This window comes from Uranotaenia lowii, chromosome 1, assembly GCF_029784155.1.
Source record: "Uranotaenia lowii strain MFRU-FL chromosome 1, ASM2978415v1, whole genome shotgun sequence".
In the NCBI taxonomy this organism is placed as follows: Eukaryota; Metazoa; Arthropoda; class Insecta; order Diptera; family Culicidae; genus Uranotaenia; species Uranotaenia lowii.
Genome location: NC_073691.1, coordinates 111,983,700 through 112,009,506, shown reverse-complemented (window position 1 = coordinate 112,009,506; position 25,807 = coordinate 111,983,700). Strand labels below are relative to the sequence as shown.

General features: G+C 37.7%; 1 protein-coding gene across 3 annotated transcripts; it reads left to right on the top strand.

Annotated features, from left to right (window-relative positions):
* LOC129738779 (prion-like-(Q/N-rich) domain-bearing protein 25) lies at positions 1 to 25,733 on the top strand. 3 transcript variants are annotated; one of them, XM_055730072.1, is made up of 5 exons: positions 1 to 234; positions 1,415 to 1,561; positions 19,693 to 20,088; positions 20,213 to 20,358; positions 21,389 to 25,733. In XM_055730072.1, exons 1-5 carry the CDS (start codon positions 84 to 86, stop codon positions 21,605 to 21,607), a joined length of 1,059 nt encoding a protein of 352 aa, XP_055586047.1. In that variant the 5' UTR covers positions 1 to 83; the 3' UTR covers positions 21,608 to 25,733. The 3 variants fall into 3 exon arrangements, with proteins under 3 accessions (XP_055586047.1, XP_055586046.1, XP_055586048.1); XM_055730071.1 differs by having other exon boundaries at positions 21,386 to 25,733; XM_055730073.1 differs by lacking the exon at positions 1,415 to 1,561 and having other exon boundaries at positions 21,386 to 25,733.
* The last annotated feature ends 74 nt before the right edge of the window (positions 25,734 to 25,807 follow it).

Here is a 25,807-nt window from a genome sequence, read left to right as displayed (position 1 = left end):
GACCGGTGTAGATGTGATGTTGGTCAACTGGCAGCGTTTCGCGCATCGCGTGTACATTGTAGTGTTTTGAGGCGCTCGGAATAATGTTTAGTAGTGACAACCGACACCTGTGGTCATCGTTGCCGAAATATTATTCAAAACCATTGATACTCTGGTCTTCGGCATTGGCCCTACTGGTCATTGTCATCAGTGTTTTGCCCGGTGTCGCATGGGGCCAGCAATCCTTTGTTAGACGTGAGTGTCCAAGCATGAAAACGGAAATGAGTAACAGTTCCAATACAAAAAATTCAAATATATGCCGCTGAGTGATAGTCAATTATCTGAATGCTAATTTTATGCGTATCACCGTAGTAACCGGCATTAACAAACAAACAAATTTGCCTCAACGGGTTATAAAATATACGATGGTATAGTGAGCTTTCGATTGTGAAACAGGAGGACTTTCAAGTTTTTGCCCCACGAACAAGAGTTTTTGTTAGTTATTTCTTTAACGACTACTAGTGAGTACGATATAAATAAAAAAAAAAGCCGATGAAGATGAACTTCAAATAAAAGCGTAGAAAGGCTCCTCACTTGCTTATTGGTGTTTAGCATGGGAAAGAAGAAATCAAAACCAATTTAAGGTGACCTACTTTTGTAGGCTCATCTTTTGAATTGTTTCTGAATCAGTTGCCTGGCATTAAACCGAGAAGGTTTATGGTCGCAGTTTGGTGAGGAAAGATCACTCGAACGTTCTTTAACAAATGGAGAAGCTAACCAAAGCAGCCAAAAATCGATACATTGGCAAAAATATTCTCGAATTACAGAGGATAATTTGTCTGTGTTTCCAGCCACATGGTGCATAGGTCAAAAGCAAAGCATAAAGTACATAGCGATGATGAGCACCGAAATTAGTTTTGTGGTTGTTTTGGGGCTTAATTAGTGCGCTCCTATTGAGGCGTGAGAACCTCCATGTGTCTGTCTGTATTTATGAAGGCAATCCGTATTTACAATCACATCGAATGTGAACATTTGAATGAAGATTTGATCTCAGCACAGCGTCGTTTACAGCTATAAAAGCTGAATTTACATTCCCATTCAATTGAATCATTGTGTATCATTCTCCGGTAAAGGGCTTGGCAAAAATAGGTACTCAATAAGTCTGTTACGCAATGTGAGACAGAACACAAGCGCTGTGTTATCGGAAGTGAATCACACGCCTATTTGTCATGAGCACATGGCCTTCATAGCGTGTTCTATATTGAATGGCAATAAAAGGGAGAAGCTAGCGTGTGGAACCAATTGTAGTGAGCAAAGAAATCTTGAAACTGCTTAGTTAGATATGGTTGTTGCTTTAATTAATACCGACTGATTACACTCGGATAAGCCAAATGCGTTACTGAATTAAAATGTGTTTATTGATGCAAACATCCAGGAACAACGAGCGTGTGCCGAGTGGAATCGGAGTGTCCCAATAACGCCTACTGTGAGTACTACAGCCCGTCAAACGGATACGGAATTTGTATCTGCCGCCAGGGATACTTTGTGTTGACACAGAATTCAACACGTGAGTGCATACGATGTGAGTAGATCTGAATATAACGATTTTCAAAAATAAAAGTGTATTTATCCATAAGAATTAAAAAACTGTTTAGAAAAACCTATGTTTGACGTCTAAAAGGACCTGACAGCTTTACATTATCTATTGAAATTAAAAAAACACACACAAACTTCATTAACAACAATGGTTTTTTGAATGACACCGCTATTGAATAGATAAATTCATTTTTTAACAAGCTCTGTTTGACTAAAAAGGAAACGAAGAAATATATCTTCATAATTACGCTGTTTTGAGTCTCAAATGATGATGTTTATATACGGTAATATTTCTCTACAAGATGTTTTATAGAAAGTTTGTACTGTTAACATTGATAAAATTTAGAAACATTAGCCGTTTTTAATTTTTTTTACATAACTACAAAACTAACTAAGCAAATGCAACCAAATTTGGCATGGGAGTGTATTTGGGTACAAAACATGTTCTAATGATTATTTGAGACCCCTCCTTTATACCAATGGGAAAAACGGAGAGGGAGAAGGGGACTTCCATACAATTTGTTGTAGAGTAGAAGCACTAACTATAGAACACGTACCAGATATTGAAGACTAGTACTTCAGTAAAAAAAAAAATGAATTCAAATTGTTGTGCCACTGTTGAAACAATATACTCGACAAACAGCCATATGGATCTAGATCAGGTTTGAGCACTCCAAGTGCCATCTCAGAATTAGCTGACTCCATCGTATGTAGAAAAGAGTCAAAAAATATTTTTTTTTTTTTTGTTTCGATTATAGTCGTTTTACCATCTTTTTGGCATTCGCGACTTTATCAACGTTACAGTTGGCGAAGAGCTATTGAAAAACTTATCCGGTACAACTGTGTTCGATGTTTACTCTTGGGCTCGAACTCACGGACATCGGCTCAGGAAGCAACTGACTTGCCAACTGAGCTATATCTCAAGCCCACAAAAAATATTGTTGGGGCATTGGAGTTCAAAAAAAAGCCTTCGACACACTAAATCATGACGTATTATTGTCCTAATTGTATAAATACGGGATTAGAGGAACAGCAAATAATATCCTTCGTAGCTACTAAGAAGGTCGCAAACTGTTCTAATCAATATATTCTTAACAGGCGAGAAGTACTTTTTTTAATCCGAAATGTAGGCTCAACGTTTATGCCAATAAGCTTGTGCTTGTGCCTGCTACGAACAGTAGAAGAAAAAACTCGTCAAAATTTCCGCTTTCAAATTTTTATTGATAAGCAGATAAGAAAAACGATTAGATTTATCTATGTAAAAAATAAACCTTGCAACTACGTGTATTCTAGAGTAGCCATCGCCCGGAAGAAGCTGCCGGGGCTGCCTCGTCCTCCAAATGTTTATTTTCTGATTGTACCGAAACATTTTGGCCATTTGTTTCGGTTTTGAGACAGTCATCCCCAAGTATTCGTTTTGCGGTAAGACGGCTGGATCTTCCACTTGGTGGCAATTTCTGCAGGTAACATTTTTGTCCCATCCGGATTTCCAATATACCGTCAAACGGGGCATCATGCAACAGCAGGGTTAGATGCAACATTTGTATACCACAACATTCATTCAATTTTTTATTTCTCATAAAAAAAATTAAAAAATCGAGCAATAGATGTGCAAATTTTTACATTTTTCGATGCCGTAAAAAACTTTGACGGATTGGCTTGATGATATCACCTAGGGCATAGGTCGGCAAACTGCGGCTCGCGAGCCGCATGCGGCTCTTTGGATATCAAGCTGCGGCTCTTTAGCTCACTTCGTATCTTTGAATTAATATTTATAAAGTCGTGCTGAACCGATATTTCAGTCTTGTGACCAAGCACACGGATTTTAATAGGTCCAGAAAAAAAATTAAAAATTTTATCATAATTTTACAATTTTTTGTTTTCACTGTTCGTGAAGCATAAGCATACAGATCATGATTTACTGTATCATTTACCGTTAATGCAAAGAATATCAAAAACTTAAATCGAATTATTCATTTCAAAATGTGTGTATATTTTTGAATCAATCAGCCTCTGCTTTGATATCAATTTACGTAAGCCTCTTTTTGCCCTCTATGAAAATCGATCAGTTGCAATTTACAAAATCGTATAAGAATTAATGAACCATTTCAAAAAATATTTACAACTATGACGCGTAGTAACATAAAAATATTGGAAAATCCTCCTCATCCTATCCTAATGATTTGAATTTAAAGCGATCGTTTTAATGTTTCTGAATATAGATAACTCATTAGCATTCCAGATGGCTCGGTTTTAACCTAGCTTGCCCATTTTTTTCAAAGAAAAAAAAATGGGAAATGCCCGATCTGGTCCAATTGCCCGGATATCGAAGAACAAAAAACCAGGCTTTTCCCGGTTTCTTCACAATTTCTACGAATTTCCATATTTTCAACTTGTTTTAGCGAAAGAAATTCGTATAAATTTTTGGAATTGTGAGATAAAATTTGAATGCCGTTAATGTTCCTTGGTAAAAATCATTTTGTGTGTGTTTATTCTTCGGCTTTTCTCTTGGTTTTTTTATCGGAAAAACTTAGATTTAACCTGAATTTTCCCAAATATTACACGGTTTTTAGTTTAAAATGTAGAAACCCAATGCCCGGATTATCTCAGCCTGCATACGTAAAGAAAAAAAATCTGGAAGAATTATTCAATAAACAACGGGTTAAAAAGGGAAAAAAACATGAAATTCAAATAAAAAAAATTCCGAAACTAAGAAGAGAGCATTACAAATTAAAGTTTGGCAGCTTTTTAAACTCGAATTAAAAAATATCATTTCTAAAAATCTTTTTTAAAAACTAATCACAGGATAAATACTTGTAATCAATAATTAAATTGACCTTCACACCCCAGTTAATTTTTCAGTTAAATTGTATTTAAAAAAAAGTCAACCTTTGAATCTTTGAGCGCACTTAAAATTTCAAGTGTGAAGCAAGCAACCAATATTCACTAACAAGACACAAATTTTGAACAAAGTTTGAATGACCAACTTTTTTTTGTCATTTTGAATTTTAGCTAATCACCGTTGATTTATTTTTGTGAATATTTAGATCGAAACTTTAAAAGTAACATTGTCAGTTAAAACGTACCTACTGTTCCTCAATTATTTATACCAAATTTCCAAAGAAGATTACAAAATCACATTACTAAAGATTTATACTGCTGAAACCATGTATGATGTTTTCCAGTAATCTTAACTTTAGCAAGCATTCGTTCATAATCCAAGATGACATACAATGAGATTTATGAATTTTTCAGAGGTATAAAATTTTTAAGACACGTTTGCTTGATGTCATGAATTTCGAAAATTCTACCAGTGTACAGGAGAGTTAGTTTTGCAGATTATTATTTTAGGATACATAAATTTCTGTTGAATTTTACTTAACTTCTTCATTTTTGAAAGGATTCGCTCAATCTGGGGAATTTTATAAAAAGATTGATAATTAAAAAAAATATCTTTTACTCTATTATTTTATAAGCTCTTCTTTGCCAAAGAAATAATGAATTTTCTGCTTATCCTTCCAAAGCCGTTCGCTAAATATCCGTTTCGGGGAAATATGAGTTGTAATTGGATTTCGTTCTCCTAGCTGTAAATGTTAACCGATTTTGATGATATTATATTCATTGTGTAGGTAATTTATTCTAATTACTCAACATTTCAAAATAAAGTCGATATGTATTACCAGGTTTTCAGAAACTGGTTCAGAAAGTTAAAAGTCCGAAAAATCAATTTTATTTTTAAAATACTCATAACTTCTGACAGCTTTTCTGTATTTAATTATTTCATTGATGTTTGAAATTGTCAAGAATCCATCTATCCGACAATGTTTAGATATGTTGGGGTCCAATGGAAGTTTTTACCGCTATGACAGATCTTCCGGTAGAAAAAAGTGTTACTTAAAAAAAACGACATCCAGTTTTGGCTTTGCTTAGCTGTATTTCATTTCTCAATGAACCGATTTTAAAAACTCAAATTTTAGTTTTTTGGCGTTAATTTGATCATTATTTTAATAGAACATACTTGGTCTGTCAAAACTACCAGTTCATCAGTATATTGGAATGATGATAAAGATGTTTGAAATGTGCGCTTCGGGTCATATTGACCCGAACGGCTTTGGAGGGTTATGTTAATATTTTCAAATCTTACATTTGAACATCATGCAATGTATTCATTTAAGTGTCGCATTAAAATTTATATTAAATTAAAACATTTTGGAAGAGTTGACAATCCAGAAGAGAATCTATGTACTAAATGATAATTAGAAACAGATTTAATAGAAATATCATTGAGAGAAAACACTGTTATGGTTTTCAAGGTAATTTTTCGTAAAACCTTTGTTCATTTATATATTTTTTAATTAAAAAAAAAATCAATAAATCTTCAGTGTGGCTCTTCCAAACTATAAATTTTTTAAAATTTGAGGTTTTTGGCTCTTCCGACTTAAAAGGTTGCCGACCTATGACCTAGGGGAAAGTCAGGTAAGACAGACACCCTAAGGTAGAATCGCAACAGAAAATCAATCATTGTCTTTTTCATCGCAGTCTTCGGTCAGATGAGTAGTTTAGGTTGTTTGCTATCACATTAACCATTGGCATTAATAAATTTCATTCACCAAGACTGTTTTTATAGCAATCTAAAACAAGCTTGCAAATTAAAGTTTTTTTTAAATAGTCGGGTAAAACGGATACTGCCTAGAAAAGGTAGATATTGCCGAAAAAAGTGCTGCACTAGTAGATATTTTTGTGAAATGGGCATTTGAGAATGTTTATAAACCAAAATGGAATCAACTGGTCCGGATCCGGTTGCGGAACAGTGTGGTTTTCGTAATTTCGTTTTCAATAGGACTGTTTTCAACCAGTTTTTATGGCCTGTTTGAGATACTGAGTACTTTTTGACAGACAATTGCACTTGCCAAGGTCTTCTAAAAGCATATGTAGGATCACACCGTAAAAAAAGACTAAATATCTGGAGAAACTCATGTGTCCGTTTTACCCAACCTAACAATTTTTTCTTTCAAGACGTTCATTGGTCAAGCCCGTCGATCAAAATTCGATGGTTTTCCTCCAGATGGATAATGAGAAGCCTTATGAAGATTCCAGATGAGTTATGGACTATTTTCTGAGTAGAGAAAATTACATAAAATGGTGCAGTCGGAAAGTTTTTTTTTATAAGACCTTTCTTGTAGTAAATCAAAAAAGGGTCTCCAAAGTGTTAATACACGAAGGAAAACATATTTTCATCATTAGATTTTTTCCAAACATTGTAATTTCCGAAATACTGAAATGGTTTTTTTACCCGCTGTGTCCGTCTTACCCGGTGATACGGTCAAAATTTGGTCAATATCAACTTGACGTATTTCTTTCATCGGGGGAAAATCGAAAACCGGAAGCTGCTGAGACGACAAAGAGAGTTGCCGGAAAGTTTCAAGCGAAATCCTAACCTCTCTCTCCGAGATGCCGCAAATAAGCTGGGTGTATCGTCTACAACCGTGCATCGAGCCAAAAAACGAGCCGGACTATCGACTTTCAAGAAGGTAGTGACTCCAAATCGCGATGATAAACAAAATACGACGGCCAAAGGACGATCCCGGAGGCTGTACACGACGATGCTGACGAAGTTTGACTGCGTGGTAATGGACGACGAAACCTACGTCAAAGCCGACTACAAGCAGCTGACAGGAGTTTTCTACGGCAAAAGGAAGGGGAAAGGTAGCAGATATTTTCAAGCACATGAAACTGTCAAAGTTCGCGAAGAAATATCAGCCATCTGTACCTGTGGCTTGAAAAGCAGCATTTTCATAGCTTCCGGGACTGTCAACCAAGAAATTTACGTGAAAGAGTGTTTCAATAAACGTCTGATGCCTTTCCTGAAGAAACACGGTTGTTCCGTACTGTTTTGGCCGGATTTGGCATTTTGCCATTACGGTAAGCAGGCCATGGAGTAGGACGCTGCCAACAATGTGCAGGTGGTTCCCAAGGACAAGAACCCTCCCAACACGCCAGAGCTCCGCCCAATTGAGAAATACTGGGCTATTGTCCTGAACCTGAAGAAGAACAAAAAACTGCTAAGGACGAGCACTGCCGCTATTCGCAAGACTGTCCCATATGAATTTTTGTTATTTTTCAGTTTTTCTCAAAACTCGTTCAAATACAGTTAGTTCTTCACTTTAGACTAAAAACTTTCATAACTTTGTTCTCAACATACATTAAAAAAATACCAAGTCATGTCTGTTCCATAGAAATATACCCGCAAAGCTGTCCCATATGTCTATTTTTACAGAATGCTTTAAAATTGCTCCTCTAATTTACGTTAATTCTACAAATATTCATACGATGTGTGCGACAAAATAAGCATTCATTGAAATTACGAAAGTTAGACTAGATAAAACAGTACAGTAAAGTCAAAAATAACAATTTCCATAATTTTTACAAGCCAAGTTTAGCCTAATGGGTAAATTCCACCAAATTGTTTTTTTTTTCAATTTCGCATGAGGCTTATTTAATTGTTCGTTGTAAAACATGGAAAACAGTCGGCTACAAAGCCTTTTTTAGGTTTTCGCGACAAATTGGACTGTGAGAACTACCGAGCGATCACTGTCCTCAATGCCGCCTACAAAGTGTTGTCCCGAATCCTACTCCGCCGCCTAACGCCACAAGCAAACAGATTCGTGGGAAGTCATCAGGCCGGCTTCATCGAGGGACGGTCTACGACGGACCAGATATTCACATTGCGGCAAATCCTCCAAAAATGCCGTGAACACCAAGTCCCTACGCATCATCTATTCATCGACTTCAAAGCCGCATACGACACGATCGACCGTAACGAGCTATGGAAAATCATGGACGAGAACGGCTTTTCCGGGAAGCTGATCAGACTGATCAAGGCGACGATGGATGGAACGCAGTGCTGTGTGCGGATTTCGGGAGAATTGTCGAGTTCATTCGAATCGCGCAGGGGGCTTCGACAAGGTGATGGTCTATCCTGCATGATGTTCAACGTGGCGCTAGAAGGTGTTATTCGACGAGCGGTGGGCGAAATGCGGGGCACGATTTTCAACAGATCCAGTCAACTTATCTGCTTTGCCGATGACATTGATATAGTCGGCAGATCATCTGCGGCGGTGGAGGAGATCTACCGCAAACTGAAACGCGAAGCAGGAAGGATTGGGTTGATGATTAATACGTCCAAAACGAAGTACATGCTGGCGTGCGGATCCGAGACCGACCGAACCCGCTTGTCCAGTAATAACAAGGTCACGATCGACGGCGACGAGTTGGAGATAGTCGAAGACTTTGTCTATCTCGGCTCACTGGTGACCGCAGACAATGACACCAGCCGTGAGATCCGGAGGCGAATTATCAGCGGAAGTCGTGCCTACTATGGACTCCACAAGCAACTGCGGTCGAGAAGACTTAGCCCTCGCACGAAGTGTAACCTGTATATGACGCTCATTAGACCGGTTGTTCTCTACGGGCACGAGACATGGATATTGCTCGAGGAGGACACTGCGTACACTCGGAGTATTCGAGCGACGAGTGTTAAGAACCATCTTTGGCGGCGTACAGGAGAACGGAGTGTGGAGGCGAAGGATGAACCACGAGCTCGCGCGCCTCTACGGCGAACCCATGTTACCATTGGGGTATTTCGCCCAATCATACCCATGAAGAGCAAGCAGTTTGGAGTACTCAATCTGAGTGCTCAGAGGTAGTTATCATAATCGATTAAATATCGATAATTCTTCCCGCCAATATTCAAATTTACATCAGAACACAATTTTTAATAAAATTTATTAATAAAGCCTACTCTTTGATAAAAAAAACAATAAATAAATAAATTAAGTTAGGAGATTAAAAATAACGATCACTCCAAATTCAAAACAGAAGCTAGCGCATGCAAACACTTATGACACAACACAAAACACTTGCCCGATGAGAAGCAAAAGAGCAATGGAAAAACGTCAGGTGGAAAATGGAACGGAAATGTGGGTTGCGATGGGTCAGCTAATCCTTTACTAAGATTCGCATATCCTTTCCACCTTCGACCAGCACACGGTTCACATCGAGCTACAAAGTGACCATAGTTGCCAAAACAATCGTGCACGTATATTAATTTAAAGTGTCGAATAAAGTTAATATAAGTGGAAAAGATACTCAGAGCTAACGAATAAAGCGAATCAAGTAAGTCCACTAAGTGGTTGCTGTAAACCCCATCCTAACCCCATATTGATTCCACCAGGACCCAGTTATTTTGGTCTAGAGATTTGACCCAGTAGTTTTGGTCGAGAGATTGGACCCAGCGGTTTCGGTCAAGCAGTAGTTTTGTTCAAGAGATTCGACCCAGCAATTTTGATCAGGATAATTGACTCGACAAAGCTCCAGTTTGTCCAAGTCAAACGGGCCAGTGAGCAAAGATCTGCTTCCGTTTCTCCACTGAGGAACCTGCGCACGGACTCGAATTACAAGTCCGGCGGGCATCGAGAGAACGAACAAAAGTTGGTCCCCCACGCGACCAGCCACAACAGCCACCCAAAATCAACAACATCGTCGTCAACATCCGGTCCTAGAGGGCACGTTCGACCCCTTCAAACGGGTTAGTGAAAGTTCGAACGTGTCCCTCCGGGCTCGAGGCTCTGTTGAGGAGCACGCGGTGTTTTACACCTGCGTGCACCATCCAGGGCAACCACAACGAAGGTTGGCTCCACCACGAGGGCGATCTAACCTCCATTGCCAACCAGCACTGTGGTCAGTAGATTGGTGACCCACCAAGCCAGGATTTTCCGTCGGACAATCATCGCAGCATCAGCCGGCCGGCCCTCCAGCAGCAGCAGCAGCAACACACTACACACCTACACACAAGACACACGTAAGTTATAAATAAACAGGAAATGAAAACTTTAAGATAGCGTTTGTGTTTCCTTCCGAACTACCGACCGGTGCACCATTGCGAGAAGCCGACCCGAGGTTCTCCGAAACCTCTGCTCTAGCTTAGCCAAGCAAAAGAGGCCGCATGTGAGCCCACCCTCACTAGAATTCCCGTGGCTTGACCAGGAATTCGAGGGCAGTTGTAGCTGGTCCCTCTGGCCAGCTAAGTAATACCCAGTATCCAAAAGGTGGTGAAGGCTGGCCGGATACGCTGGGCGGGACATGTTGCGAGAATGCCGGACGACTGTCCTGCAAAACAGGTGTTCGCTACGAATCCGGTAGGAACAAGACGAGCGGGGGCGCAACGAGCGAGGTGGTTAGACCAAGTGGAGCGTGATCTGGCGAACGTGGGGTGCCCGAGAAATTGGAGAACGGTTGCTATGAACCGAGTGAATTTTAGGAATTATGTTCGTCAAGTTATGTCGTGAGACGGAATACTATGTAAATAAAATAAATAAGGTTTTCGTCATGCTGTTACTTGCTGCTTGGACTTTCATAAAATCTATGAACCAAAATACGCATACCTGGTAGCACACGCGTAAGTCATATTGTATTGATTTATCTCATTAAATATTTGGAGCCAAGATGCTTTGCTGTTTCTGATTAAGCAATTTAATTTGTAGGTATTTATTGTCTTGCTAAAAAGATAATCGACCGAAAAACTTTCCAAAATATAAAGGTACAGGTTGTTTTATTAGTGGAAAGTTGTTATTCATTTTATTTTAGACCTACGGTAAACTCGTTATTTTTATCTAAATATGTCATAAACATCATTTCAAACTTATTTTCATCAGTAAACAACCAGTTAAGTGAATAATACAGCGTAGAAAGAGAGAATCAAATGATCGACTGACAACAGAAAAGCCAAATATGAGACAGCTTTGCTGGTATATTTAATACGCATGCGAAATATACTCGCAAGGCTGTCCCATCATTCTTTTCTCCTCTGCATCAACAAATTCCAAAGCAAAAAAACATTGAACGAAATTCTACAACAATTATCTTAATATCTGTGAAGAAAAAAATAGAAATTCGTTGTTCGTTGTTTTTGCATATGGGACAGACTTGCCGGCAGCGGCAGAGCAGCAGTTCAAAGCAAACTGGCTTTCTGTGGCGAAGAAGGTGGACAAGGTGGCTGTACGAATTCTGATGGCAGGGGTTAAGCGTAAGGCCCGGCAATTCGGATTTGGAAAAGCGGAAGCCTAACTGAATATTTTTTCTGAATTTGATACTAATTAAACTTGAAAAAGAAATTTAATTTGATTTTATAAATAAACGATTTCACCGATTTACACGCGTTTTCCCATGACCAAATTTTGACAGATCACCCTTTACAAACTTTATATTGATTTCGTTATTCAATACCAATTCAATTTCATCAATTTTTTTAAATATTTTTTTTTATAATTCAGCTGCTTGTATGAGGCAAAATCCAACAAAATACAAATGACATAAAGCTCAAATATATCAAAAACTATAAGTTTTCAAATGTTCGTTCGATTTTTCATTAATATCTAAGTTTGTTGCAACTTACCTATTTTTCTTAATAGGGTGAAAATCGCATGTTTTGGTAAATTTAAAAATAACTGGTGAAACCAATAACTTTTCTGACTACATCAATTTGGTGTCTCATCAACCTTATAATTTCTGATGTTTAAGAGGTATGATTTTCTGTGGACATTATGTTTTTAGAAGCCATTGAAGTTGAAAAGTGTTGCATGTTGCCCAAGTCCAAGTTGACGGTATTACTTTCACTCGGTTTATGCGATTAAAGTATGTACCGTAGAAAAGAATCAAACATTATTTTAGAAGAGTCACATGATATATTTTCTCACATGTAATTTTTTTTTAGTAATTCTTTATTTGAAACGGCTCATACAATTAAGTTTTAAGGAGCCAAACTCGCTTTCTTGTTTTTACAACCGTTTTCTTAGCTTAGCACTTTTTTAGAAGAAAAAGAAGATAGAAAGTGAAATATGAAAATAAAATAGAGTTATAGGCGAAGATCGATAGCTTTTAGAAAAAGGTAGATTTCAAACATGTAGTCCAAATCTAGCACAGCTAGTACATCTCTCACTGGAACGTTAGGTGGTTTTCCTCGGGCCCTAAGGGAGTCTATAAAATTCGTTCTGGCGACAAGATGGACCTCACACGACCAAACAATATGCTCAATGTCGTGGTAACCTTTGCCACAACCACACAAATTGCTACCAGCAATATCAAAACGATAGAGTACCGCGTCTAAGGAATAATGATTGGACATGAGACGGGAAAATATACGAATAAAATCCCGACTCAGGTCCAACCTATTAAACCAGGGTTTAAGGCTTACCTTTGGGATAATCGAGTGGAGCCACCGACCCGACCCAATTCATCCTCGTCCCATTTGCGCTGCCAGTTGACAAGAGAGTTTCGTCGGACCAAAAAGTAAAATTCGTCAAAGATAATTTCGCGATGATATGTGTCGCCTTCCAACGCACCCACCTTTGCCAGAGAGTCTGCCTTCTCATTGCCTACAATCGAGCAATGTGAAGGGACCCAGACAAAGGTGATGGAAAAGCCACGTCTTGATAAAGCACACAAAGAAACCCGTATCTGCTCGAGAAAATACGGTGAGTGCTTTCCCGGTTTTATTGAACGAATTGCTTCAACAGAGCTGAGACTATCCGTTACTATATAGTATTGTTCAACCGGTTGTGAGGCTACACTGTCAAGGGCACAATGGATAGCTGCCAACTCAGCGATGTAAACTGAGCATGGAGGTTGCAGACTGTAGGAGGCACTACAACGTTGGTTAAATACTCCAAACCCGGTACATTCATCGATAAGAGAACCATCAGTGAAGAAAATTTTATCAGCATTGACGTGTCTATATTTCGCATAAAAAATCCGAGGAATAATAAAAGGACGATGTTGTTCCGGGATTCCACGAGTTTCCTGATGCATAGACAAATCAAACTGGACAGAAGAATTGTCGTAGTCTGGGCTGCAAACACGAGTTGGGCAGTACGAAGAAGGGTTAACCTGCATTGACATGAAAATATGGTATATAGACATAAATCTTGTTTGAAGATTTTGCTCAAGTAGCCTTTCAAAATTTACAATTACCAATGGGTTCATGACCTCACACCTGATGAGGAACCGGAGTGATAATAAATTGAATCGATCTTTCAGTGGGAGTATGCCTGCCAAAACTTCAAGACTCATGTTATGAGTTGAGGCCATACAACCCAAAGCGATACGGAGACAACGGTATTGAATACGCTCGAGTTTAATGAGATGAGTTTTGGCAGCCGATTGGAAACAGAAGCTGCCATACTCCATAACTGAAAGAATAGTTGTTCGATAAAGCTTAATTAAATCCTCTGGGTGGGCTCCCCACCAGGTGCCAGTGATTGATCGGAGAAAATTGATTCTTTGTTGGCATTTTCCTTTCAGATACTCAATATGGGCTCTCCAGGTACACTTGGAATCAAACCAAACCCCAAGATACTTGAAACACCTCGATTGAGTGATCGTTCTGCCTAGGAGTTGAAGCTTAGGTTGAGCAGGTCTACGTTTCTTAGAGAAAACAACCATCTCCGTTTTCTGTGGAGAAAACTCAATCCCAAGCCCCAAAGCCCAGGTTGATAATCTGTCTAAAGTATCTTGTAAAGGTTTGTGCAGATGATACTCAGTAGATCCTATGACAGACACTACGCTATCATCTGCAAGTTGTCTTAGAGTGCAGCCTTCAGAGAGACAACTGTCGATATCACTTACGTAAAAGTTATACAATAGTGGACTCAAACATGAACCCTGCGGAAGGCCCATGTAAGAAATTCTTCTTACTGCAATATCTCCGTGAGCAAAGTTCAGATGTTTCTCACAAAGCAAGCTGTATAAGATGTTGTTCGAGAGAGGAGGCAGACCCCGGGAGTGCAACTTGTCTGACAAAACCTCTATTGAGACTGCATCAAAAGCTCCCTTTATGTCTAGAAACACTGATGCCATTTGCTCACGTTTTGCATACGCCATTTGTATCTCTGAAGACAGCAAAGCAAGACAATCGTTTGTCCCTTTGCCCCTGCGAAACCCAAATTGAGTATTTGAAAGGAGACCATTTGTTTCTACCCATTTATCCAATCGAAACAAAATCATTTTCTCCATCAATTTCCGAATACAAGACAACATCGCTATCGGACGGTACGAATTAAAATCAGACGCAGGTTTTCCAGGCTTTTGGATAGCAATAACTCTCACTTGTCTCCAATCTTCGGGAACAATGTTAAGCTCCAAGAATTGATTGAATAAATTTAACAAGCGAAATTTGGCGGCATCAGGAAGGTTTTTCAACAGGTTAAATTTTATTTTATCAACTCCTGGAAATGAATTGTTACAAGATAGGAGAGCAAGTGAGAATTCTACCATCGAAAAGCCGTAATCCAGATCGCATCTATTCGGAGGCACACTTCGGATGATTTTTTGCACAGGTGTGGAATCTGGACAGATTTTCCGCGCGAAATTGAAAATCCATTTATGCGAATGTTCCTCACTTTCGTTCGTGGAAGAACGATTACGCATGCTACGTGCCACATTCCACAAAGTGCTTAAGGATGTTTCCCGCGATAAACCTCCCACAAAATTACGCCAATGCGCACGTTTTTTCCCCATGATCAGGTTTTTGAATTGCTTCTCAAGAGAAAAATACGTGTTGAAGTTATCCAGGGTTCCGTGATTTCGAAAAACTTTAAAAGCGTTCGATTTTGCCACGTTCAGTTTTGTACACTGACTGTCCCACCATGGATTGGGAGGCCTTCGACGAACAGATGGATCTGGGATGGGTTTCGTTTGAGATTTAACAGCACTATCATAAATCAATCGAGCAAGAAAGCTGTATTCCTCTAAAGGAGGTAAAACATCCACAGAATTAATGGCTGAAACGACTATGTCTGAGTATTTTTTTCCAGTCGATGTGTCTTGTGAGGTCATATGCCATATTTGTTGAATTTGAAGTGTTGACCCCATTGGTGATTGTGATTTTGATAGGCAAGTGGTCACTACCATTGGGATCAGGGATTACCTTCCACTGGCAATCAAATGATAGTGAATTTGAGCAGAGTGAGAGGTCAATTGCACTTGGTCTTGCAGGGGGTTTAGGTACTCGTGTTTTTTCACCCGTGTTCAAAATTGTTAAATTGAAACTGTCACAAATGTCATAAATACGAGTAGAACGACTATCGTCAATTTGTTCTCCCCAGACAGTTCCATGTGAATTGAAGTCACCCAGGATCAACCTTGGCTCAGGTAGCACTGAGCACAGGTCCTCTAGGTGGCTTTGGTTCACTGCAACTCTCTGAGGCCAGTACAAACTGACAACACATAAGTCCTTACCCCTTATAGTTGTATGACAAGCAACAGCTTCAATTCCTCCTGACAAAGGGAGGTGGATTCTATAGAAAGAGTGGCGCTTATTGATCCCTAAAAGCACCCCACCATAAGAATCATTGCGATCCAAACGAATGATGTTAAAATCGTGGAATGAGATGTTTGATTGAGAAGAAAGCCATGTTTCAGAAAGGGCAAAAATATCGCAACTAGTTTCATGAAGAAGAATTTGAATTTGAAAGTTTAGGGATAATACTACGACAATTCCACTGTAAAACAGTGATATCTCCGACCTCTCTGCGTAAATTAGCCATCAAGAGAGATAAACACTGAAAGAAGAGGCCAAGTTTGCATCAATTGCTTTAAAAATGTCTTCACTACAGGTAGCATTGAAGTCACAATGTCCCTGATTGATTCCGATGCTTTGAAAAAAGTAAAAATTCCATTTAAGATATCAGACAACTTGAACAGTCCCGATTGAGCAGATGGGTCTGATGAGGCTACATTGGATTTTGGAGTTTTAGAAGTCTCCGCTACTTCAGGTTTGTTCGGGGATGGAAAATTCATGGAAAATCCAGGAGGAACAAGATTTTCTGTTACAGATGTTATAGGTTTTTGTCTAACGTCAATTTGGGAGCTAAATGTAGGAACTTTTTTCGGAATTATAGGGGTCTTGGGAGCAGGTTTTGTTCGTTTACGGGAGTTAGCAACAAAAAGTATAGGGTGTTCTTGATCAGTGGAGTCAGTGTCGTCGGTGTCAACTGGCAGCACTGAAAAAATGTTGGTGGACTGAGATTGGATCGGAGACGCCGCGCCCTTTAATATGGCGGCATAAGAACGTTTTGACCGTTCTTTTAAAGAGCGCTTTTGACTATCCCAGCGACTCTTATATACCTCACACAAGGAGATATCATGGGGAGAGCCCCCGCAATAGACACATTTTTGTTCTATTGCTGAGCACGCTCCTTCCCCATGAGTCTTCCCGCAGTTGGAACAACGCGTCTTGTTGCAGCAGTGGGACGCTGTGTGTCCCAATTTTATGCAATTTTTACATTGCATCGGTCGAGGCACAAAGAGCCGCACAGGCAACCTTAAAATTCCGTCAATCAAGACGTAATTAGGGAGGGCGGTACCCGCAAAGGTAACGCGAAATGAGTCTGAAGGTGAGTACACTTTGTTTCCATTCACGACGGTGGAAGTACTGAGTTGGCGGCAATCCAAGATTTCGACCGAAGCCGAATCAAGGCTCTTAAACTTACCAACGCCGTTGGATTTCACGTAATCAGCTTTCAGACTCATTTCCGTGATTACACCCTCGATCTCTACGTCTCGAGACGGAATGTAAACATGGTATTCCAAATTTATGAAATTGCTGGTAGCAATTTCATTAGCAGCTTTCCGGTTGGCCACTACAACGCGCAATTTATTTGGTCGCACCTTTGTAATACTGGTCACGGAGGTCCACCTCGCCAGATCTTTGGTGATCTGTACCACATTAAGCTGTTTAGCGTTTTTTTTTGGGCCGGATAAAAACCACCCAAGGCCCAGTAAAAGTTGAACCATCTGTGTAGGTTCGGAGACGGGTTGCTCTACTCTCAACTGTGGAAGATGCAGAATCATCATCCATCCGAGAAAGATTGATACCTGAAGGACCAGCATCAGCCGAATCCTCCAGATGCTCTTCATTCTCTTTGATGACCTTCGCATCATCAACAGTTGGCGGGTTTAGCCCCCCGCCTTCCCTCATATTTTTGAACGGGGCACAAATGCCTTCCGTGTCAAAAATATGAGCGAAGCAATCAATATTCAAAAAATAAATTAAACAGTGAATAAATAAGAAGACAGTGAAAAAAGAATAAATAAGAGATTACTTGCAAGCACTTCTTAGCGAGTTAATATGTTTAGTGTCCGGCACCGACTCCACCACTTAGTCGTCCTTCGTTGATTGATGATGGCAACGTCTGGCAAAATGCTGGGTCCTCCTTGTATCCCGATCACGGCAATCAGAACCAGAATCCTCGGAACGCCCTCCTCGGTACGCAAACCCGTATGTAGAGCGAACAAGTGAGCACCCTTTTGATGGCCTTGGTGGTGTTGACGACAACGGCATCCAATCTGCTGCTGTTGACAAGCTGGTGACTGCCTCGCACCAGGTTTTGGCTTGTGAGGGACGGCAATTGTTAACCGAACCAGCAGGAAAAATCACGATATGTGATAAAACTGCACTTTGTACTTCAAAAATCAGCCAATTTTCGATTTTTCGGAAGAAATTTTACTTGAAAACGGAAGTGAAAAACTGACATCCGCACTATCCGAGCTACTTAGATCGAGTGTCACATGTAATTTATGTGTGAAGATATTATTAATTATTTCTAATAAAATAAATACCGTCAAACGGGGCATCATGCAACAGCGGGGTTCGATGCAACATTTATATAACACTACATTGAATCAATTTTTAATTTAATGTATTGTAATAAAGTTATCTTTTAATGATAACAAAATGATGATGACACAATTTTTCGCATCTTAAGCTAGTTTTCTCAAGTTTTTTATTTTTATGTAAAATTTGAAAAATCGAGCGATAAATGTACAAATTTTAACATGTTTTGAAACCGAAAAAAACTTTACCCAGTATGACGGATCGGCTTGATAAAATTACCTACAAACTTTTTACTGGTTTCCTCATGTTATACCAACATTGTTGGTGTAAAAATATTTTTCGAACAATCACCCAATTTTTTTAAATGAATATTTTTAAAATTCAGTTAGGTGTCTGGGGTTAAATGCAACAAAATGCAAATCAAAGAAATACCTTGTAAATCTCGTTTCCATGTGTTGGAATATGAATTTTTTGCATCACGCGTTTGTAAACATTTAAATTTCATTCATCCAAACATTTTTTTTATGATTTCAGCTTGTAGATTTTTTCGTAGTATTATTTAACCCCTAAATGTATGCAGCATCCTTATTTTCAGAAAAAATGTCAAAATTTGTTTTTACACACCCAAAAACTACTGCAATTGGTGTTGTCATGCGTAATGCTCTTTAAAGCATCGCAAATATATTAAAAACTATGAATTTTCGTACGTGTTCATAAGATTTTTCATTAAAAACAAAGTTTGTTGCAAGTTACCCCATTTTCTAAGGAGGGTGAAAATCGCATGTTTTTAGAAAATTAAAAATAACTGAAGAAACCAATAATTTTTTTAACTACGCCAATTTGATGCCCCAGCATCCTTAAAACGTTTGATGCATAAAGGATACGATTAACTGTGAACATAAGTTTTTTAGAAGCCATTGAAGTTGAAAATTGTTGCATGTTGCCCCAGTTGACGGTATGTTGAACAATTTTGGAAATGTATGTGTGGTGAAACATACCCTTTAAATGTGATTTTTTTTGCAGTGTAACTATAGCCATACCTTAACTATACTTCAGTTTTAAAAATCTGCTTCAAGGTATCTTTTAAATAACTCTACTCTCTTAGTATTGATGTTTTCAACAAAGTTTCATATTTTTACGTATACTGTTTATTGAACTCTATCTATTGAAACAAACAAGTTAGAATTTTCAATTTTTTTAAAGTGGACTTTGACTGATTTTTTATGCGTTATGGAACATGTTTAAATAAGCAAATGATCTAAAAAAAACTTAAGAGTTGAAATGAAAGACTAAGGCGCTAGGAGGAAAGTTCCACCTTTCACCTTTTTGGACCATTGTGCTGTGCTGGTGATCAAAGTAACCCGGTTTACATTACATTACATATTTTACTGAACCATACAAAAAGATGTACATCTTACAATATTTTACCTCTCCTATTTGAATTTCAGTCGCCACAGCCATAGGTGATTACTGCCAGTTGGATGATCAATGCCAGTATCTTCTCAGCACCGATTCCGAGTGTCGTGATAACTCCTGTCAGTGCCGCGAGGGAACCCATTACGTTGAGCGGGAGCGCCGTTGCTACAAAACCAGCTACCTCGGCCAGTATTGCCGGTTGACTAACAATTGTATCGGCGACGACACATATTGTCGCGATGGAATTTGCGTGTGTGCGGTCGGTAAACATCCCAACATGGGACGCAATCTGTGCCTGCCGGATGTTTACCTGGGAGAAAAATGCTTCCGAGACGAGGAGTGCATAAACGATTATTCCAGATGTAACGACGTATGTCGCTGTCGAGTTAGCCATCTTTTGAATCGGGATCAGAACCAGTGTCTTCCGAGTAAAGTATCGTTCTTGTGTCAAAGTAGGGCAACCGTTCGAGAATGGGCTCGATTCTTCTGAGCAATGATGCACGACGGCAGTAAATAATCGGCTCGTTTTCGGTTTCTTTGATTCTCTTGCAGTTGCCCGGAGGTTGTATGATTTGTGTGAAGAAGATCTGCAGTGCCTCTACAACATTCCGTATTCCCGATGCCAGATTTCAACAACGGCCAATGGAGAGAGCATTGGTAATTGTACTTGCGCCAACGGTTACCACGAAGTCGATTATGTAAGTTCAGAAGATTAATGTTTGATGAATGTATCTGCAACTTATTTTTTAAAATGGGAAAAAAAATTTCCTATAGCAAAGCCATTCGATAACAATAACTTTCGCTGTAATAAACTATGTGAGTGCTCTCGTAATTCTAGGATCAGTCGATTATGCATCTTTCCAACCCAAATTTTATTTTTTTGGATCCATTCTTAGGCCCTCAAAAAATTGATTAGACCGGTTTTACTTTCAAATTCGATCGTTTCCATTTTTGAAAACAAAATTTCTGTGTTTCGAAGTTTTAAGATCCAATGATTAGCAGATCTATCACTTCTGTACCATACGAAAAACTGCTTTCCAGCAATTATGCCACCAATAAAAATGGTTACCGTGTTAATCCATGAAATTTTTCTTTGCTGATTTCTGGTTATTTAAACTACTTTATTATGTTTTTTTTACTTTAATCAATACTCAAAGTACAGGAGTGAAACTCATTACCCTGGGATTTAAATATGACTTTAAAGTATGAATTCAATCTTAGTTTTGAAGTTCCTTAACATTTCTTCCGAATGTTGTAATAAAGGAGGATAAAAAACTGTACCTTGATTTTTAGAAATAAGTTGACTGGCAAGAAAATGTTATGATTCGAGATTCCAAATTAGATTTTAAAAACAGTTTTCAATTTCAGTTCACATATGATGGATTTTGCGAATTTAAGCCTGAAATGTAAAATTTGAATTGATTTGTTCTAAAAGCCCACAAATAAAATTTCAATCTAGAATTCACTAAGATATACCAATTTCTATGTTTTTCAGTATCCAAGAAGGAACTAAAATTTTTAAATTTCAATAAAGTTTAAAATCCTTATTTAGGAAAAGTCGGAGGAAATATAATATTTTTTTCTTATATCTAATTTAGTAATAAGGTATCAAAATTTTTCGTATAAAAGGCAATGGACTTAAAAATCAGATTCATTAAAACTATAGTGCATTGATTTAACGCTTTAAAGAAGTATCATTAAGTTAATTTTTCTTCATATTTTCAGAAGTGTCACACTACGGTGTACTTGAACGGCATCTGCGAGGTCAACGAAAACTGTGCCCTCAGTCCGGACACAGTCTGCATCAATGGACGCTGTCGTTGTGCCGATCACATGATCAATGTCGATGGTCAGTGTTCCGGAGTCGATCGATTATCAGCAAAAAGGATTTGCGTGATTTTAATCACCGTATTATTGAATAATTTAAAGAAAATTCTGTTGTTGTAAAAAACCAGCTGTAAGAATATTCGAACTAGTTAGAAGAAAACAATCACAGCTACAATTTGTTATATAAGAGCGTAGTCAAAATTACTTGCGATCGGTGGATGTATTTTTTTCTCACACAGAGGGCATTGTCCTTTATGCTTCGCCAAAATGAATCAGCTGACAACTGTTTTCAATAAGTTTTCGTCATATTTCCAAAATAAGAACTGGGCTCAAATGAAAATGACGCATGAAAAGAATCGACCCTGCAATAAGAAGCTTATCCGCTAGATTCATAAAATTTGGAGGTCATTTTCAAAGGAATATGAACAAAATCTTGTCCAAAGTATGCCGCAAAGATGTCAAGCTATAATTAATGCTGAGGGTGATAAGACCTGCTATTAATGTATTTGCATTGAAGTTTTTGACAAAATAACTCATTAGTAAAAAGAATTTTCATTATACCTAAGTCTTTTAATTTTCTCACAACAAGGACTACGCTCTTATGTAACATAATGTATAACTAAAACACTGTTGATCCAAGAGCACACGAGGATGATTTCTTATCTATCAAACTAATTTAACCCTAATCCGCTCTTGAGTGTCAACATGACACTATTGGAAGTTTGGCGGCTTGTATTTTTATTCCGGCGCATCCGAATACAAAAAATCTTCTGAAACCCTGAATGAATTAATGAAATCTATAATTTTGCATAATTAATTTTTTATGGACGCTCCCTGAAAGCCCAGACAATACACCCTTGAGTGTCAATTTGCACTCTTCGCTTAAAATTGCTATATCGCTCTTGTTTCTCTATCGATTTTTACTAAATTTATCGTTTCGGACACTTCTTAATGTAACTCAAATTTGTTTTTCAAACAAAATCCTGCTACAACTATTCATTTTTACGTTATTCGAATCAAATCAACGTCTAAGAAAAAAACAATTCGAAAAAACATGCTTCGGAAAAAAGACCATCTACCGAATGCCAAAGAAAATTTCACTTAGTGCCCAAGCCCAAGCTAAAGCAAGAAGCTATACGTTGCGCACAATGATAAACTTTTTAAAAATTTTCAAGATAATGACCACAAAAATGTGAAAAAGGTGTGTAAAAACCGTACTTTTCAATCAATTAACCGCCAAATTTATTTCAGTACAGTTAAAAAAATTAAAAAGTGGTTTGGAAAGTAGACGTAATTTGATACATTTTGGCATCTTTAGATTCTCAAAAAACGAAAAACAAAATTTTTGACGAATTTTCAAAGGTAGCTACCTTTTTCGAACTTTTTATCAATTTGCAATTTCTCAGATTTTCTAACACTGAAATTCAACTTTGCAATGCATTTTGAGCTTATATAAACGCAAGAATTTCGCAATAAAACTATATTCACTAAAATTTCATACCGATTCTAGTGGTGTTATTACAATAACACGCTGCAATACCTAACAAAAATATGATAAATATAAATAATAAAAGTAAATCCAGAAAATTTACGCGTTTGTCCGTTTTCGTTCACCCGGTCGGTATCGAAATGTTTAAGACTTCGTTAGGTAGGGACAGCGTGTTTGGCGCAGATAGAAATGAATGTAGTCAACGTTCAACGTCAAAATACTCAACTGATACGACACATTCTATGATTCGGTCATTTTACCGGCCCGGTTCCACCCCTTTTGAAAACATACAAGCAGCTCCTAGCGGTAGTTTGCGCTGACTAATGAATGTTCAGAAAGTATTTCACATTTTTATTTATAATTTTTTTGTAAAGTATCACAATGCTAATGAAAATATTTCACTAGAATCGAGTGGTAGAGATGTACCAAATATTCGGCGCCGAATACTGCCAAAAAACGTTAGGCCGATTATTCGACTAACCGAATTGATGAGCTAAGTTTCGGATTTAAGTATAGTTTTTTTTTTTAAATATTTATTCAATAACAAACTAGTCAAATTTTCATCTGATGTTGAATGATTTAGAAAATACCCAGAAGAAAAGCTGAAAAAGATACAAAATCATCAAAAACTTATGGTTTCAGTAAAACACCTAAGGCGTATTCGTGTAAATTTCACTGTAGATGCTTTATACTTTGATTATCGTTTATTCCAGATTTTCTTGATATATCCAGGCTTGCCTATAAATCCAATAAAGAATTCGAGAAAAGTCAAACCTGACCAGGATGGCCAGGTATTGTTTAAAACTTTTCAAATTTACTAAATCATATAAAAATCTCAAGCTGCTCTTTGAAAATTTCTATATTTTGAGTTCAAATTAAAAATGAACATCAATTTTTGTTTGATTCTTTTTAACCCTCATCCGCATTATAGTGTCATTTTGCCACTATTGCAAATTTGAAGGCTTGTAACTTTTTTCAGAAGCTTCAAAAAACAAAAATTTCTTCGGGGACCAAATGATTTCAAAAGTTCTTGAATATTGTATCTTTACTTTTTTTTTATGGACAAACCCTGGAAGCCTGGACAAAAAAAGCTCCCTTTTCCGACTTAGAGTGTCAATTTGACACTCCAAATGTAAAATCTATATTTTTAAGAAGAGAGATCACCGTGAATTTGTTTTATGAAATTGATTTGCGGCTTTATCGGTGAAGGTTAAATAGTTGAAATGAAAGACGGATAGAAGATCAGAAGAAAATTCTGAGGTGGTGAAAAGAGCGAAGAGCATTTGAAATAGAAGCTTGACCACATACTAAATTCTTTGTCCCGCACCAATTAACTGTATTGAAGAAGTAGTACCCAATAGAGGAGGCACTACGTTTTTCGATACAGTTAATTATGGATGGATCGACCGCCATGTGAATGCACATGTGTGGAACGGACTGTGCATTTGTATGGTCATGATCTTAAAAAGATTCAAAATCATATATTATTGTGTGTAACGCATAGATTCTAACTTCAGCTTTCTTGGACACAAGATTAATTTTTTTGAGCGTTTCCTAGCTGATCTACAGTCTTTCTTCCGAAGCATGTTTTTCGGGGTTTTATTTCTTTACTTTTAATAACGGAAAATGAAAAAGTTGTATATTATCCGAGAAACATATTTGAGTTACTAGGTTTCTAAAACTCTACACCTTGTAAAAAATGGTTGAGTAACAAGAGAGCTATAACGGTTTTAAACAGGAGTGTAAAATTGACACTCCAGGAATTCTAAAGGGTACACATTTCTGGGACGGATGAGGGTTATCATGGAAAATACCTCCAAAGAAACAAGTTAAGTATCTTTGTAAACTGTCGATTTATATTAACGATTAACCATTACAACGCTGCAAAGTGGCTAGGGGAATATGTATACGTAATAACACTGGAAATATAACAACCTGTGTCAATGGATCAATAAATGAAGCTATTTTCCAAAGAGATGTCACCCACCACTAGCATGTAGAGCGATCAGAAAATCTACTCGGGTAAAATTTCATGAGGGTGAGACAAGCAGTTGGCTCGAATCGAAAGTAATGTGTTTGAAATACATCTAATCAAAACCTATTTAAAAATCAAACACTTTTTGATTGAAAAATAATGCTGAATACTCACTTATTGATCATTGGTTTTCAAAAATACTGCAGTTTTTCAGTTAACTTCTGGTTTTGCAATACTTCGTTTGGTCCTACTCGAAAAACTAATTTTGCAGTTTGATCGTGAGATGATGTAGAGGGTAAAAAAAGATAACAAATCTTTTGTGTTTGTGTTATAAATGGATTGATTAAGAATTAAAGAAGTACCTGTGTATATAAAATCAAATTTACTAGCTTTTTATGACTATAGCGACTCAACTTATCATTCAAGATTTCTTATATTTTGTTACTCTCTATAATTCCAATACGACCAACCCAAAAATATGTCTCGCTACTGTACCACCATAAGTTAGCACTGCAGCAATCAGTTTGTTTGAAGATGCGACAGATGGCATAGTTTTTCCCCTCTATCGGAAAAATAATGCAGAAGGTCCTTAAATTAATGCATTGGCATGTGACAAAACTCCAAAGTAAAGCCGAATATTCCTCAGTTAAATTGCTAACAAGTGTTATCACATAGTTTTATCAAGCTTGTTGAAAAGGACATGTGATTTATGCCTTAATATTCTCATTTTAATACAAATCACACTGTAAATAATTTATAAATATATATTTGTTGTTATAGTAGCCCTTGATAATTAATAATATCACCTCCCAGTATTTAATAACTTATAACATTTAGTCTGGGGAGAAGTTTGAGC

Excerpts from the sequence above, each read along its gene's own strand:
- LOC129738779 (XM_055730071.1), top strand. The coding sequence starts at position 84 with ATGTTTAGTAGTGACAACCGACACCTGTGGTCATCGTTGCCGAAATAT. Across the intron at positions 1,562-19,692 it reads AACACGTGAGTGCATACGAT|TCGCCACAGCCATAGGTGAT; the intron begins GTGAGTAGATCT and ends TTTGAATTTCAG. Across the intron at positions 20,089-20,212 it reads TCAGAACCAGTGTCTTCCGA|TTGCCCGGAGGTTGTATGAT; the intron begins GTAAAGTATCGT and ends ATTCTCTTGCAG.